At 36.9% G+C, this 15,055-nt stretch overlaps 1 protein-coding gene across 1 annotated transcript in view; it reads right to left on the reverse strand.

Moving 5' to 3' along the window:
* Nucleotides 1–220: 220 nt before the first annotated feature.
* The window catches only part of PMS1 (PMS1 homolog 1, mismatch repair system component), a 44,184-nt gene continuing 29,349 nt past the window's right edge, over nt 221–15,055 (reverse strand). The window contains exons 9-12 of the mRNA XM_009948936.2: nt 11,742–12,197; nt 11,061–11,191; nt 3,134–3,294; nt 221–412 (exon numbers count right to left, since the gene is read on the reverse strand). Coding sequence (XP_009947238.2) covers nt 221–412; nt 3,134–3,294; nt 11,061–11,191; nt 11,742–12,197 — 940 coding nt within the window. The remainder of the gene's footprint in view (nt 413–3,133; nt 3,295–11,060; nt 11,192–11,741; nt 12,198–15,055) is intronic.

The following is a 15,055-nucleotide window of genomic DNA, read 5'->3' on the forward strand; positions in this document are numbered from 1 at the left end:
TTTAATAACTTCTTTAAAAAAATAGTGATGAGTTATTTCTCTACAGTATTTATTTCCAGTTTTCAAGTAGCATTTGAATTTAAATGAAAAAAGTCTCTAGGAGGTGAACATACAATAATAAAAAGTCATTATACAAAAGCTTTGCACAAAACATACTGAAATTACAGAGTAATCATCAAAATTGGGCAAGAGAAATATGATCCCAAACAAAATGTTCCATTTACTGAATAATTTCCGTGGAGTTGTGCTTGTCAACTTCTGGAATATCTGTTAAGTGATGAAAGAAAGGACGACCATGAACACAGCCTTTATTTTCCTTTCCAAGCTGTTGCTTCATCCTGTAAATTGTGTTTTGTACATCTTCTTTTGACAAATGTAGGGGCAGCTGCCGAGCTAAACGTACTGCTTCTCCCTGTGGAAAGGAAAAATAAAAGCAAAACCTCAATAGTTTTAAAGTACCACTTTTTAACACATTAACCTGGGCTACCAGAAAGCAGGAATTAAGCACCCACTGTTTAAAGGTCAGTCTTCTCTTTTCTGGTGATAAATATTCCGAAGCCCAGAATTACAAACATAACTCTAAGCATATTTTACTGGTCATTTCATGACACTTCTACAATGGAGTCACACAGTCTCCTGGTCATGTTTGCACTCTTTTTCTTTTAGGGTCCAGTTTTGCAAGATGCTTTGTGTTTCTGAGTATCTTATTTCTTGTTGGCACCAGCATCAGCTGAATGTGTTTACCAGTTCACAAGACACATTCTACATCACAAACTTTTGAACTAACATAAATGAAGTCAAACAGTCAGCTAAAAGTTTTAAAAATACTAAAATGAAATTTTACATTAATGTTGTATTAACTATTGTCTATTGCATCCAGTTACCTCACAATGCTAGAAAGCAGAAGTGAGTGATAAACACAATTACTGAAGCACCCATCCTCAAAGAATCAAGCAACTTCAAAAAGAAGTTGTCAGGTTTTTTTGTTTCCTCCTCCAAGATGGGCCTTTCTGCCATTGCCTTCTCTTCTGTACTTTAGTAATGTTGCCTGGGCAGAAATGGATGTAACATATAATCCCCCTTTCACATTGTACAAACCTGAAGCAGCATTCATAATGTTTCAGTCTGAATCTTCTCACTTTGTTTGTCTCAGATTTTCTCCCACTCTAAGTGAAAAAAGATCACTGGGGGCTATTCCCTACCTAGGAAGGCCGCTTCTTTAATCACTATCCTATCCTTTCTTCTGGGTCTACCAAAAGACAGAAAAAACTGCAGACATGCTGCCTGCTCAAACATGAAGCTTAAGATAACAGTTGCAATTCTGAACGTGACAGTGAATGGCGTTTCCAGTGTTTACACCCCCCCCCCCCCCCCGAACGGTAAAAAAGAAAGAAATCAGTGTGGGGTTTTTTAATAGTTTTTTTTTTTCCATGATGGCAAGCCATATACTTCCTAGTTAATATGTATTTTCCAGCTACTGTGATGGCTGCACATGCACCTTCTTTCCAACAGTTCCTCACAGAATTAACTTTGCTTTTAGCAAGGCTTCCTTTGATAATCTCTTGGTATATACCTCTATACGTACGTGTATGTGTATATCTACATATACACACGCACATTTGTATGTGTGCATGTGTGTCTCTCTTTAAACCAACTACATCCCGCTCAAACATGACTGATGGGTATTTGTAAGTAGAGGAAATAAAGCTTTCACCTCCAAACCAAGTTACAAACCATTCCTGTCTCAACATTTAACTTATCTCTTCTTTAAGCTTCTTTCACAAGCGCACGAGAATGATTCAGCAGTACACAACAGAATCACTGTCTCCAAAAGCACTGTAAACTTACTGACCCAAAAATACTAGAAAAGATTTGTATAATAAATGTTTAAAAGATGAAACACATATTCTGTGCAAATGCCTAGATGCCATTTTGAAGTAGCCCGATTCAGGGAAGCGTGTTAGCAAATACTGAAGAGACTTAACATGTATTTTGGTAACCTTTTTGAACACAGATCTTAAGAAGTGGGATTAAAGATAGCATTAGTGAAACATCTAGATAAGAAGTGATAGAAAACTACTACTGTTAGTTACTCCAGCTTTAACCAGTACCACATGTATTAGTTGTCTCTGAAACTTCACACCCATTATTGTCTCTGGATGGACGATTTTATTTATTTGCATACCAATTATTAACAAGAGTCTTTCCAGTCTTTCCAACTGTTGCATAGTAACTTCTGTAAGAAAACAGATTAAATACTTTTTCACTCACACACCGTATTTCTGGCAACTAATAATGCTGGCTGCTTGTGAAGAACACATGGTTTCCTCTCTGTCAGTGCACTGCAGAGCTTAGTCACTATTGCATGGAATACAGCGGACTTACAAGACTCAGTTGGTTGTCAGTGTGTGCTTCCTATAACTGCAGAAGTTATTGATGTTAACTAAATACAACTGTTTGCAGAGGCATATGGGTTTTACTGCATGTGAGACTTAATTTTTTACTTCACTGTCTTAATTCCTGTGACAGCTTGTTTTTCTGGCAAAAAAAAAAGTTTCCATTTGTCTATCTATGTCCTTTCTTTGAATGAATCATAGGAATTTTTCTTTAAGTGGAAATGGTGCCCTTTCTGACTTTCACTATGTACATCTCCCTGAGGTTTACGTGAGAAGTAAACTTCAATTAATGCCTACTTTTCATAAACTACTATCTTAAATAATTTTATAACTTTTTCACAGATTTATTCATAAAGGAGTTAAATCTTAATGCCTGTTCTGGATTCAACTGCCTTCTAGACTTTATAAATCAATTTTATGGCAGTTCTGTATTCCAACATGGAGCAATGCCTTTCTAGTCTGAAAACTGTCTATATAGAAACACTTTGTGAACATCACCTTTCAGCACGTATTATAACACATTGGACAACTATTTTGGGATATGTCTGATGGAAGTATTTTGGTAAGCAATGGAGAAACCATACACCTCAGAGAGGATATGACAGTCTCCTTTTCAAAAGTAACTTCTGTTTAGAACAGAAATACATTAATTAAAACAGAAAGCTGAAGAATCAAGCTGTTTAAGGGTTTACAATAAGCTTAGCTGGCCAACAGTTAAAAGCAAACTTCTGTCTTACCTCCAAGTAATTTATCACTTTGAGAGGCCTACATTCATATACTTCCTTTGCATTTCCATTAACTACTGCATTCAGAATTTCTTTCAAATCAGAAATACCATAATATGGCAGACAATTTGCCATCCCTTCTATTTCCAGATGACTTTCTGTAGCTGAAGAACCTGAAAATACAAAGACAAAATAGTAATTTATATACTGCTTTGATTTCTATTCTGGAGCAATTCAGAGAAAATTAAACTTATGTAAAATCACTTAGTAAATTCACATTCAAATTCACAAATTCAATACAACTAGGAGACATTTTTTGCTCCTCCCTTGGAGTGAAAAACATTTATTTGTCCAATGCTTCATTATGATGATGTGTGCCCATTTACATCACAAATGTCTCAGCTTATTTTAAATCAAATCCTAGCTGGCACTGTTTAAACGCCTAAAACATTTTGTGGCATTCCCAGTCTTGAGAATAGCTCAAATTAAAGCTTCTATGGCTTTAATTAACCATATGTGAAATTAAAGTAGAAGCTAGTAATAAAATACAATTAAAACAGAGTGTTGGCACTATTTCCTATGCAATTGGTTTGAATATCTATAGAGTTCAAATGTTATCACAACAAATTCAGCTTCTACCGAAAAAAAAAAAAAAAACAAAAACCCAAAAAAACCCAGTTTTTTCTCCTACCACAGCAGAGGAAGAACTCAAGCCCATAGAACTTAAGGCTCTGTGACAGATTCATACTATCATTCATATGATATCACTGCTGCAGCAGGCACCACTCTGAATAAGAATGATTAATAAAACATTTAAGCAACCTTCCCAACAAAATTTCTGTTCAATCTCTGAGGTGTGTGAGATTTCACTTCTTATGCACACTTCTTGCAAAAAGTTTGAATGAAGTTGCTACAGTGCAGCTAACTTTTCTTCTGCTCCCAGTCAGAAGCAAGTTCTCCAGGGGTCAGGCTCACAGATTCTCATGCAGTCCTTCAGAGCTCCTGCTCTCACTCCATGTTGGGTGCACAGAAATCTCAACCCAACCCACATGGCTACCTTCCCTTTTCCTCTACTACAAGTCTAAGTAGTAAAGAGCTTCACAAGGAAAGCATGGAAGAATGCAATTCATAATGAAAAGAAATCCACTTTTGTGTAATGACCTCAGGTAGGATAAATGACATTTAGCCTGAGTCACAAATGGTTTTTGCAGTCAAAAAAGCTGGAGACAAATAGATTGCTATGAACTGGATTAAACTAACAAACTGTTATATGGGATCATTCATGCTCCTAATCCAAACAACAATGTGAAAAATTCCAGAAGTGAGAGAAAATATATATGCAATGTAAGTCACCACAATGTACTTTCATTAGCTAGTGGAACTGAGATTGTAATCTGTGACCAGGCACTGTTTATTTGACAATCATTAAACCACAGCATAGATGAACAGGAGGACTGTGCAGGTTGAATTTTTTTTCTAAATGTGGGTGTGTCACCAGGTAAATAACGCCATTTGGTCTTTTTAAGCTTCATGGCAAGAGATACTTTGACCAGAGTGGGAATTTGACATAGGGAACACCACGCTCTACCCCCTAAATATACGTATATATATAAAAAAATAAAATCACATAACCTCCTTCTAGCTACATTTTTAGCACTGCTTTAAATTTGAAACTTCATTTCCTTTTTCACCCTGTATTGTCTTCCTTCTCTTTTTTAAGGTGTCTTTCCCTAACTGTGGCCAGAAAAAACAAGACATATGCTTTAGGTACTGCTGTAAGCCTGTGACCAGATTCATCGTAAAGCCAAATGTTAAACTATCTGAACGTTCAACAGTTATTACATGTGACAAGATGATGTACTATGCCAATATCTCCCTGTGGGAAGGGCTGCCAGTAAAAGACAGGAGCAAAAGATAAAGTCTGGTTTTAATTTCCTTCAGCTCCTTTCTCTTCATTTTTATCCCAATTTTGCTTTAATGAAAGACTAGATTTGAGTAACTGTTCCAGACCATTTGATTGTGTTGCTTTCTCTCTAAAATGACAACTTATTCTATTTGACAACCTTTCAATAATTGCCTCTCAAAGATCGGACACAAAATTTTGTTAAGTTTCAAGTGTTTAAGAGATTTTCAGTTCAACAACTTTTATTTCCAGTGCTTCCTTTTAAAATTTCACAACTGAGGTTCTGGATTTACAAAACTTTTTTAATTTTTGCAAATCCAGTAAACCAATCATACATGCTTGCTAATGAGACTGCTAACGCTTGCTACTCTTCAGTTTTACCAATAGCAATTTCCCTGTCTGCAAATTCTGACTGCCAGATTTGACTTCACCATACTGCTCATTAATTTGAAAGTCAAAGGGGGCTTTAAAGAGTCTAACATAAGAACAACACAAATCCTGGCTAAGAGAAGTTTTCTGCTTTGGTATTTCTGTTTGTGTGTCATTCTCCTTTTCTGCTTACATTCTTTAGACTGCAAAGTAGTCAACTGCATGCTGATTAACATACATTTAAATGCAAGTCTTTGCAGGAATTCAGATATTGGCAACATCTGATGATACAAGCAGATGTCCAAGCCTCAGTGTACTTGTAAATTTTTGTCAAAATATAAGTTAAGATTTTTGAGTATTCCAACAGGAGTCTTCAATCAGTTTCCACAGTAGTCTCTATGAAACGCTTTGCAACTTCCAAGGAAAATATTTCCATGAACAAATAAACTAGCTTGCAAATGACTAAAAATGTGGCGCTCTCATTGCTACAAATTTCCCCTTTCTCTTTCCAAACAAAGCATTCACAATCATCTTTGGATTATTCCTTCCTGATGGCCAGGAAAAACTTCTCTTCCAGCTGCCACCTAGATTAGGTGACACTATAAGACTATTTATCTTCCAGTCTATGGTCAAAATCAAACTGAAATTAAGTAGCAGCATGACTTTCCACTGGTCAGTTACAAGAGCTGAGGCACTTTATATTACCAAGGAAGATGGGTTATTTACCTATTACTGCTCTTTGAGGCCTTGTAAGCACATTCTTTGTATATATGTATGTTGGGTACATGTATTCTATCAGGCAGACAATTCTGCCCTAAAAGCCTGCCTTGAAGCATGGCCCAAGGCCCACCATTGCTACAGAAACAGGTAAGATGTGTTCCTTGCTCTCAATCCTTTCATATCTCTCTGTAGGACTTTTGCAAAGGCAAGTAGACAGATGTGCAGTGAAGGTACATATAACAAACACATCTTAAGAAGAACTGGACAGAAAGTAAACCATCTTACTTCTTGAAATGCTTCTCTGTATGTAGGGGTCATTGCAAGCTATACCCAGCAAAAAAATGCCTGGCAGATCCCAGAATACTGAGTTAAGTCAAAGCAAACAGACTGCTCTCCCAAAGGTAGCATCACTTGAAGCCTCAGTACGGCCAGAACATGAGGGGGCGGGAGGGCAGCGGAAGACAGACTGGAGCTCAGCGTCACAGATTTGCAAATCACAACTGGCACGTTCCACAAAGAAACCATTGATTTCGCCTAACTGACATACTTACAGCAAAAAACTTTTTCTGAGCTATTTCACAACATGTTTTTCACTAGAGAAAAGTCTAGTTGAAAACTCCTTAGACTGCTGAGTAATCAATATAAACAGAAACAACGAGACATTACAAAAGATCTTAGTCTAACAAAACAAGAAGATAGGGCACAGCCAAGATCTAGGATACTTGGAACAACTTTGGCTACAGTCGTACAGTCTTTGAACAATATGGAGCAAAGGCAAATTCCATTCCCATCATTCGGAGGGCAGACTTACCCTCAAATGAAACAATAGGCAAGTAAGGCCTGAAACTCACATGCTTTCATAAAAATAACCATCCAAAGGCTGCATTTGTGAAAAAGGAAAACATTATCAGAAGTTCAGATAGTTTTCTGACTAAAACGACAGAACAAGAACAAAACTCCAAGTAGAAGTGAGTCCTTGTTAGGAAGAAAAGGCCTAATTAGACCTTTCAAAAATCTACTAGGAGTGGTACATCTGGTGTCACGTGGTGCCATGGGGTTCAGAGTAAGGCATGTCCGTGCTATGCCTGTGAGAAAGACTCCTGGTAGGTTATTAGAACAATTAAAGTTCAGAACCACTCCATTAGCTAAAAGGTCTCGGCCATTAATAAGTATAGTTGTATTTCTATGAATTTCAATCACCGTGAGTGAATAAGATTCAATTTCTGAGTGTTAATCTCAAGACCTGCCAAATTTAGTGCAAGACTAATGAATTTATTCTTTTTTATCCTATGAGAGAAGTTGTCCCTTACAGATAAGTCATCCAAATAAGGAAAAACTAATACTACATGGTTGGTTTTTTTCAAGTAAGAAACTACCAGAATCAAAACCTTTTTATAAAGTTCCTCTGTGCCATAAGTCACAAAAAGGTAGGAATTTAAATTGCAAAGAAGCTTCTTTATCAAAGACCAGTTGAGATGCAAGCCCAAACTGACAAGGGAATTACCAAAGTCACCTTCCAAATTAAGGCAGCTGTTCAGATTTTCTTGTTATTAAGTAGTCAGTCAGTCCTGTAAAACACCCCACACATTGACAGAAAATAAGGAATTAATCTACAGTCTTATATTCAAGTCATTATAATCATCATCTAGGAAACAATCCTATTGAGGTGCTCAATATCAAAGCAAAAGGTCTTGCGATCCAAATTAATAATTCAACATTATAAGTAGACTTAATACATGATAACAGCCAGCAATACTCATGCTCCTTTTCCTTCAGCAGAATATGTGTGGAGATTCAAACAAATAATGCAATCTACTAGATTGACAACCCTCTTCAGAGGGTTTCCCAGACCATGGGTCAAGGAAAGCCTCTTCTTCTGTGGCCAAAACTGCCAAGCATCAAATTGGAGCAGCTAAGTTTCCTTCTTGTTTGGGAAGGCATCTTAGAGCTACCAATGCCATTACAGACACATCCACATGGATCAACAGAAAAGCTTGCTGTTTTGCAAGAAGAAATTGCCAAAATACCACTTTCACTTTTCAAATTCAAAGCTAAAGAAAAGGAACCTTTGCTTGTGACTTATCTCTGTCAGAAAAAGGAAACTTTCTACTATAGAAAATAAAACTCTTAACCCAGGATGAAAAAGGAAGCCATGCACTACTGGCTATTAATAATAAGAAATCAACCAGCCATCAGAAAGGGACATCTAGTATGACCATGTCAGGGCTGAAGTCCCAAAGGAATGTATAGACCTTCAAATACACTACAGTGGACCTTGACAGCAAGAAAGAGTTGATAGGTCAGCTGAGAAACAGCAAATACTAGGACTGATCCAATTCACCCAAAAAGTTGGGAAAAAGTGAGTTATAACAGTACACACACAGAGAATGGGGCTCAGGTGTGGTCCTATGCATACTGAAAGGTGAAAATCTCCAGCTTCTGTGGGCTAAGTGCACATTTGCATTCTGGACACCTCCCCACAGCAAGCTGTAACTTCATCATCCACCATGCAAAGTGGTAATCCCTGTCCACAAAACAAACAATATATCCTGAAGAAACAAAACTTTTCTGACGCATCTTCTAGTTCAATATCTGAACGCCCCTCCCTTTCAGGCTGTGTCTGAATGTCAAAAACCCACAAAAACAGACACTAAATTCAGACAACGAACAAAAAATGCTTCTATACGGACAGCAAAGAATGTTTTATGAGACATGAGACTTTTTCTCTCAAGGTTGAGAAATCCTATAGAATACTCAGGTATAAGTGGGACAACTGACTCCGGGTCTGCAGGTCACTTTCTGTAAAGAATATACAACAAGAATCTATAAATTAAAGAACCTCAAACTGCATAGTGAAATTCCCAGAGAAGGACACATAAAGAATATAAATAATTAATACCTGTGTTTTTAAAAATCAGCTTTAATAAGTATTTGTAGAAGACAGTAGCATATTTATAGAAGATAGCATATTTCAGGGATGAGTTTAAGAAAAAGAGAAGGAAGGACTGATGACGTATTAAGTAAAAATCTTTGGGTCAGCTGGAAAAAAGGCTGGGAGAAATTCCATTTGTTTGCTGGTATTTCTACCTTCATCTGCAATGGCATGCTCTTTCAATAACAGAGGCTGTTAACTGTTACAATGTCATCAGCAGAAGCTTATAAACATGACCGAGAAACCTCAGATGTTATTAGTGTTTCATTCAAGTATTTAAAATATAAGTCTGGGACAAAGAATTAGATTCCCATTCTTCATATGGGCTAGCTGTATGGTACTGATCAAGTCCATGACCACGGTTTGTCAACTTGTGTAGTGCATATAAAACACTTTCACTTTGACTAACTATAAACCAAATGAGAATGTTTCCTCAGAAGATTTTGTTTCCCTAATTTTACATACTTAGGAACACAGGATCGGAAGACAGTTACTACTTCCCGGCTACCGTGTTGAGTCCCTTGCTGTTATATTGTACAATTCTGCCCTCAAACTATTCAAGCTTTCTTAAAACTAGTTTCCTAACTCCAGTACCACAAAAATCTGTCAACAACTCTCTTCTGTTGTTGCCTAGAAACTGTCTTCAAATTTTCACATTCAATTTATTCACATCCAGTTTACATTAATCAGATTTTGACCGAACTTACAATACGAGGAGGTGTGTGTGGGGAAGGTATGTGAGCAGAAAGGCTAAGCAACGATCCTTTTCTCCCATATTTGTCTAGAGACATATCATAGATGTCCTCAGCTTTTGATTTGCTAGACTGAATAAACATTTCAAGAGCTGCTTCTTACAATACACGCTTTATTCCCCTAATTGTTCAATCTAAGATTATTAACAAGAATAGCTCTTCTACAAAGATTTTGCTGTTTATGTAGGGATTTAGCCAGTCAGAAAGAAGTTTCCTTGGTTTTGCTGTGCATGATTCAGTAATGAAAACAGCTTAGGCTTTGTTCTTCCCAAGAGCCAGCCTCTGAGTGAAGGAGTTGCTCTATATCCTTTTTTTGAACCTACCCTTAAAAGATCCCATATGTTACAGTAGATCTGTCATCGCTATACATATGTGGGGCTCTGTAACACATGAAGCTATAGCGTTTCTAACAGCTTTTATAGTGAACCTTTTCTCTGAGCGGTCAGCTAGGTACTACCCCCAAAGATGTTTGCTTTTCTTGCAATTCTGCTAGAAAAATCCTGATCCCCAGAACTTATGCTGGCTGGGTTGCCTCTGGGTTTCCAACAGCATCCCTATAAATTGTTCTTCAGAAAAATGTATAAACATATGATCTCTATTGCTAAGGTAAAAGGATCTTATACGAAACCGATATATTCTGCAATCAATGAAAAGATATTGAAAAGTAGGCTGTCTCAAAACAAAAAAGTTCAGATCAAGCTCTATCAAAAGGTGTGATGGTGATCCTGTCACCCTCTCTATATGGCCCCTTGGGGCTCTGTGTTACAACTATGATATGAAAGTAAGTCAATAACCAGATCCAGCTCCTTACTGGACCTCCTCAACCGCTCGACAACAGAGGAGGCATCAGTTAAAGCATGTACTCGCAGAAGCTTCTGCAAGTAAGCAACACCTTGGAAGAAACTGCCAGGTCTAAGGAATTCTCATCAGTTTTATCTAAATTGTCAGAATGGCAGTTAAGGATATCAACATCCAGCTTTTTGAGAAAAGTAGAAAAAGTCAGGAAAACATGCATTTCAGAGCATTCTTTCAAATAATATTAAAGTTTTCTGTTCAGTTATCAGTTTCCATTACTCAATGTCCTATGTAGAAGATTATGTTCTTTGCCAAGTAGTAAAATCTGAATATTAAGGAAAGCAGGATGTTGGTGCTGTAAATGATGAGGTGATGTAGAATAACATGATCCACACTATCAACCATTTAAATCATTAAATCAGAAGAAACAAGTCCCAATACGACTAAAAGATTTTAAAAACATCATACCTTCTATTACTTTTATCTGGAATCCATTTGCTACAAGCCTTGGATCTGACAAATATCCTGATCCACTGAAACTCTGGTAATCCTTCTGCATTTTATAAAGAGCAGCCATATACTGAGATCCACCAATAAGACTGGGGAAAAAAAATATCCCCAAAGTGTTAAAAACCAAAATCCTTGAAGTGAAAATTTAAACTGTGAGAAAAATACAGAAAAAAGTAGCAAGTGATGAGAAGTGATCAAGACTGTATGATCAAAAAGTATTCTCAAAAAGCAATCTGTTTCAAGCAACAAAATCACAACTATTCATGTATCTTAAGCAGTGATGAAGTTTGGGCATATAATAAAAGTTACATCAGCCATTCTCTAATCCATGGGTGAAAGTTAGCTAGAGTGAAGTCACAAAAATGTGGAGCATTTAATTTTCCTCTAAGGGAAGAAATTTGTCTTCATTGCATTACCAATGAAACTGGTCAAAAGTCATACTTATTTCAAATTGAGTTTGACCAGGCCTGCTCATTACTATAAGGTAAAAGTATACAAACATTAAAATTTGTTCTTACAGATAAATGAATGTACAAATAATCACAGAATTAGCAAACAGGGCCTTACCAGAGTTTACTGCAAATAATTAGCAAATGACACTTGAAATAACATGAAAATTTTTGCTCAACTGTACTATACCTGTCTGTTAAGACAATTGAGTTGTCCAGTTTCTCTGCTGGAAGCTTATGATTCATCAGTAATCTTTTACATAGCAAGGCTTCTTCCAATCTATATGGATTCAGCAATGTTAGCTTTTTTTCAGTAGCAAATATCCAGACATCAGGAAAACTCTGATGACGGATCAGCAAAAGCTCGTGTTCATCTGAATCATTATTCTCATGTCTCCGAAGCTGATGTCTACATGAACTCAGAGAAAACGGCACTGTCACAATTTTCGTAGGCTGTTCAGGTTTCCGCTTCTTTTCAGTTTGAGCATGAAATATCTTGTCAAGCTTCTGCTGATCAGATGAGGAAGTCTTCAGCTTGGGTTTCTGTTTTTCTGCCTCCTTTGTTGGTCGGTGCACTGTTTGTCCCATAGCTTTCTTGACCTCTCTGTTATACCGTTCCAGGTCTTTAGCAGCTTTTATTTCATAACTTTAAAGAGAAAACAAACCAGTAGCATAATCAGACAAAAACCCCCAAAGCCCAGCTCCTAACACACTAAAACAAAATGCAAGGGAACCATTTCAACAGACAAGAACAACTCCCAAGGTTCTTCAAGTAGCCACATTAATATGCTTTCCACTATGACAAAGATGGAAGGACACCAGGGACTGTGCCCATATTACATCATCCTTTGAAGATGAGGAGCTGGAAATTTTCCTTAATCATGACAGCCAGCAAAACTTGAATTACTGAAGGAGAAGGAGTAAACTGCGTCATAGAAAGAGCTACAGCAAGTTGCTTTTGACCTCGGTCCCAAAGACTGTGTTTAACCCTAATTCACAATCAGATATATAGTTCTGGAAGAAGTTTTGTCACAGGCACATCCAACCCAACTCAAAAAGCCATTTAAGCTCCTAGAACTCTACAGCCTTCAAGGGGAGTCCATGCAGTTAGGTAAGAGTTTGGAGCCTAAATAACTTCATAAGCTTCAGGCTTTAATATAAAGAAGTACATTTGATTTCAAATGGCCTAAAATTAGCCACATAAAGCATGGCAATACAAAATTGATATGATTATTATAGAATTCTGTAACTAATAAACTTAGAGGTTTTTCAAAAAGTACTCAATAACGAACTACTCCTTAATGCTGTCTAAATGGTTGAAACATTACTATATACTAAATCTCTACAATCTGAATGGATTCTTAATGAGTTTAAAAATGTCAGGAAGATAACTATACTTTTATAGGCGTGAGGTTTATGCTTGCCTACTGCATATGAACCTTACTTTTTTGAAGGCCAAAGGAGTGATTTGCTGAACTCCCTCTGTTTGCCCTTATTTGATATTCTGAATTCTAGCAGGTAATTCAAACCAGCCTAACGTTCAATAAAAAAAAAAGTAGTACTATCACACGTAAGTATTGGAAATAACTATTTTAACTGGTCATATTTATTTATTGCTACTTGCTGGAACAGTTTGATTCAATTATGTGTATGCATGCTGGAAAATTAAGGTCAACAAAAGGGTCACCATTTGCAATTAATTATGATGTGCTAGCATTCACATATGGTACCAATATTTAGTTAACTAAAAAAGTCAGCTTAAATAGTTTCTTGCAATAAATCATGTCCTAGAAAATATGGAGTAAACCTTAAGATAAAAAACATCTGCTCTGTTTAAAATGAATGGATGAAATCACTTCAACAGAAATTTTTTTATCCCAAATACATTTATAGCTTTGACCAGATCAATAAATACTTTGTTTTGAACAGACCCCATTGTAATGTAGAACACTTAACTATAAGAGAACTGAGTTTTCAGTGACACACTGATAATCCAAAACAAAAGCACTTCCAAAGAAAGTCCAACTTGCCTGTCATTTTAGGCTACCATCAGAAAAATTCTAGCCTTACAAGCTGCAATTGTGAGGGTTTTGCGAATTCATATACATCACTATCAGTGATTGGCTCAGAATCAAAATAAACCGGAGGTTTACAAACCACGAGGGAACACCTTTGCCTTTTAAAAAATCCTTCCACAGAGGCAAGTATAATCAACAAGTGCTACAAGAACAGCTTCTTTTCTGCTTTGTGAATTAAGACTGCAAATGCAGAATCCTTTCCTGAAGCTACAAAATCTAAAGCCAAGGAAATTTGCAAACCTGAGTGTAAGGAGGGAGTGGAAGACTAGAATGAAGTCTAGTTTCAAAGGCAGCTTTGGTTTAACTAGAAAAATAAATCCACTATTTTTTATTTTCCCCTTGCATCTTAAATGCAATACTTAGCATACAACAAAAATCTTTTGATGTAAGGTCTCTCAGACCTTGTAAGCCAAATAATTTTTTAACTGTTTGAAGTAAACTCTGACTGGAAACGGCCACTTGTATAGATTCATGTGTGTCCAGAACAGAGAGGCATCCTATTCTGAATGCAACACATCTCAGCATCAGCCTCTTCACCTAATGAAACCAAATCAACTGAAACTATCACCACAAGTATTATATTCTGCTCCTGTGTTTCCTTGCTTTGTGAAGAGAAAAATAAAATAAAGGTTTTAATTGCCCACATCAGCTTTTCAGTCTGCTTCCGAAATGCATAGGTTTCAGGTGACCAGTACTGTTTCCTAGGAGTGGATAATAAGGACCTACTATTATGACTGAACAGATGCTGGGGACAAGCAACAGTATGGAAGGACTGACACCAATTATTAATACCATTGTTCATGATTAATATCTGGCAGTATATGGATGCAGCTGGCTAGAGATACAATGGATGGCCAATAACCAGACGGTACCACCAAATGACTCCATCCAAAGGAAAGAGAACATGTTAACTAAGAGGTTAATAAAAGGTTAAAATACAGTAAAAAAAGATTTCTTCTGGAATTGCTAAGCAAGCGTATTTACCCCAATGTGAAAGAGTAGCAAATAATGCGTACACACCCAGAAGCCATGAGATGCATGGAAAGTTTATCAGGCAATAAAAAGCTACCACACTACTAGCCACTAATGACTTTCTATGTGCATGCTCTTACAGTGAACAGACAGCAAAGGCTACGCTACCTGAAATGATGTTTCTCCCAAGGTACAAATATACTCCTGAAGAATTATTGCAGAGTGCTGACAAGATTATTTATTAGTCCCATGATAACATGTGTGTAGCTCTGAACCTTTCCTACACCTCCAGGATAACTACTGCTGCCACTGTCACGGCATTTGGCGGTATTTCTTCCACTTTTACTTGAGCTTATTATGCAAGAAATATTAAGGCCAGAAATATAAGCAAGCTGTATTAAGTGAGAGCACAGTGAGTGTAAGAAATAAAATCCTGGCTTTGCAAAGCAGGGGG

The sequence above is a fragment of the Leptosomus discolor genome, chromosome 5, assembly GCF_034619465.1.
Source record: "Leptosomus discolor isolate bLepDis1 chromosome 5, bLepDis1.hap2, whole genome shotgun sequence".
Lineage (NCBI taxonomy): Eukaryota > Metazoa > Chordata > Aves > Leptosomiformes > Leptosomidae > Leptosomus > Leptosomus discolor.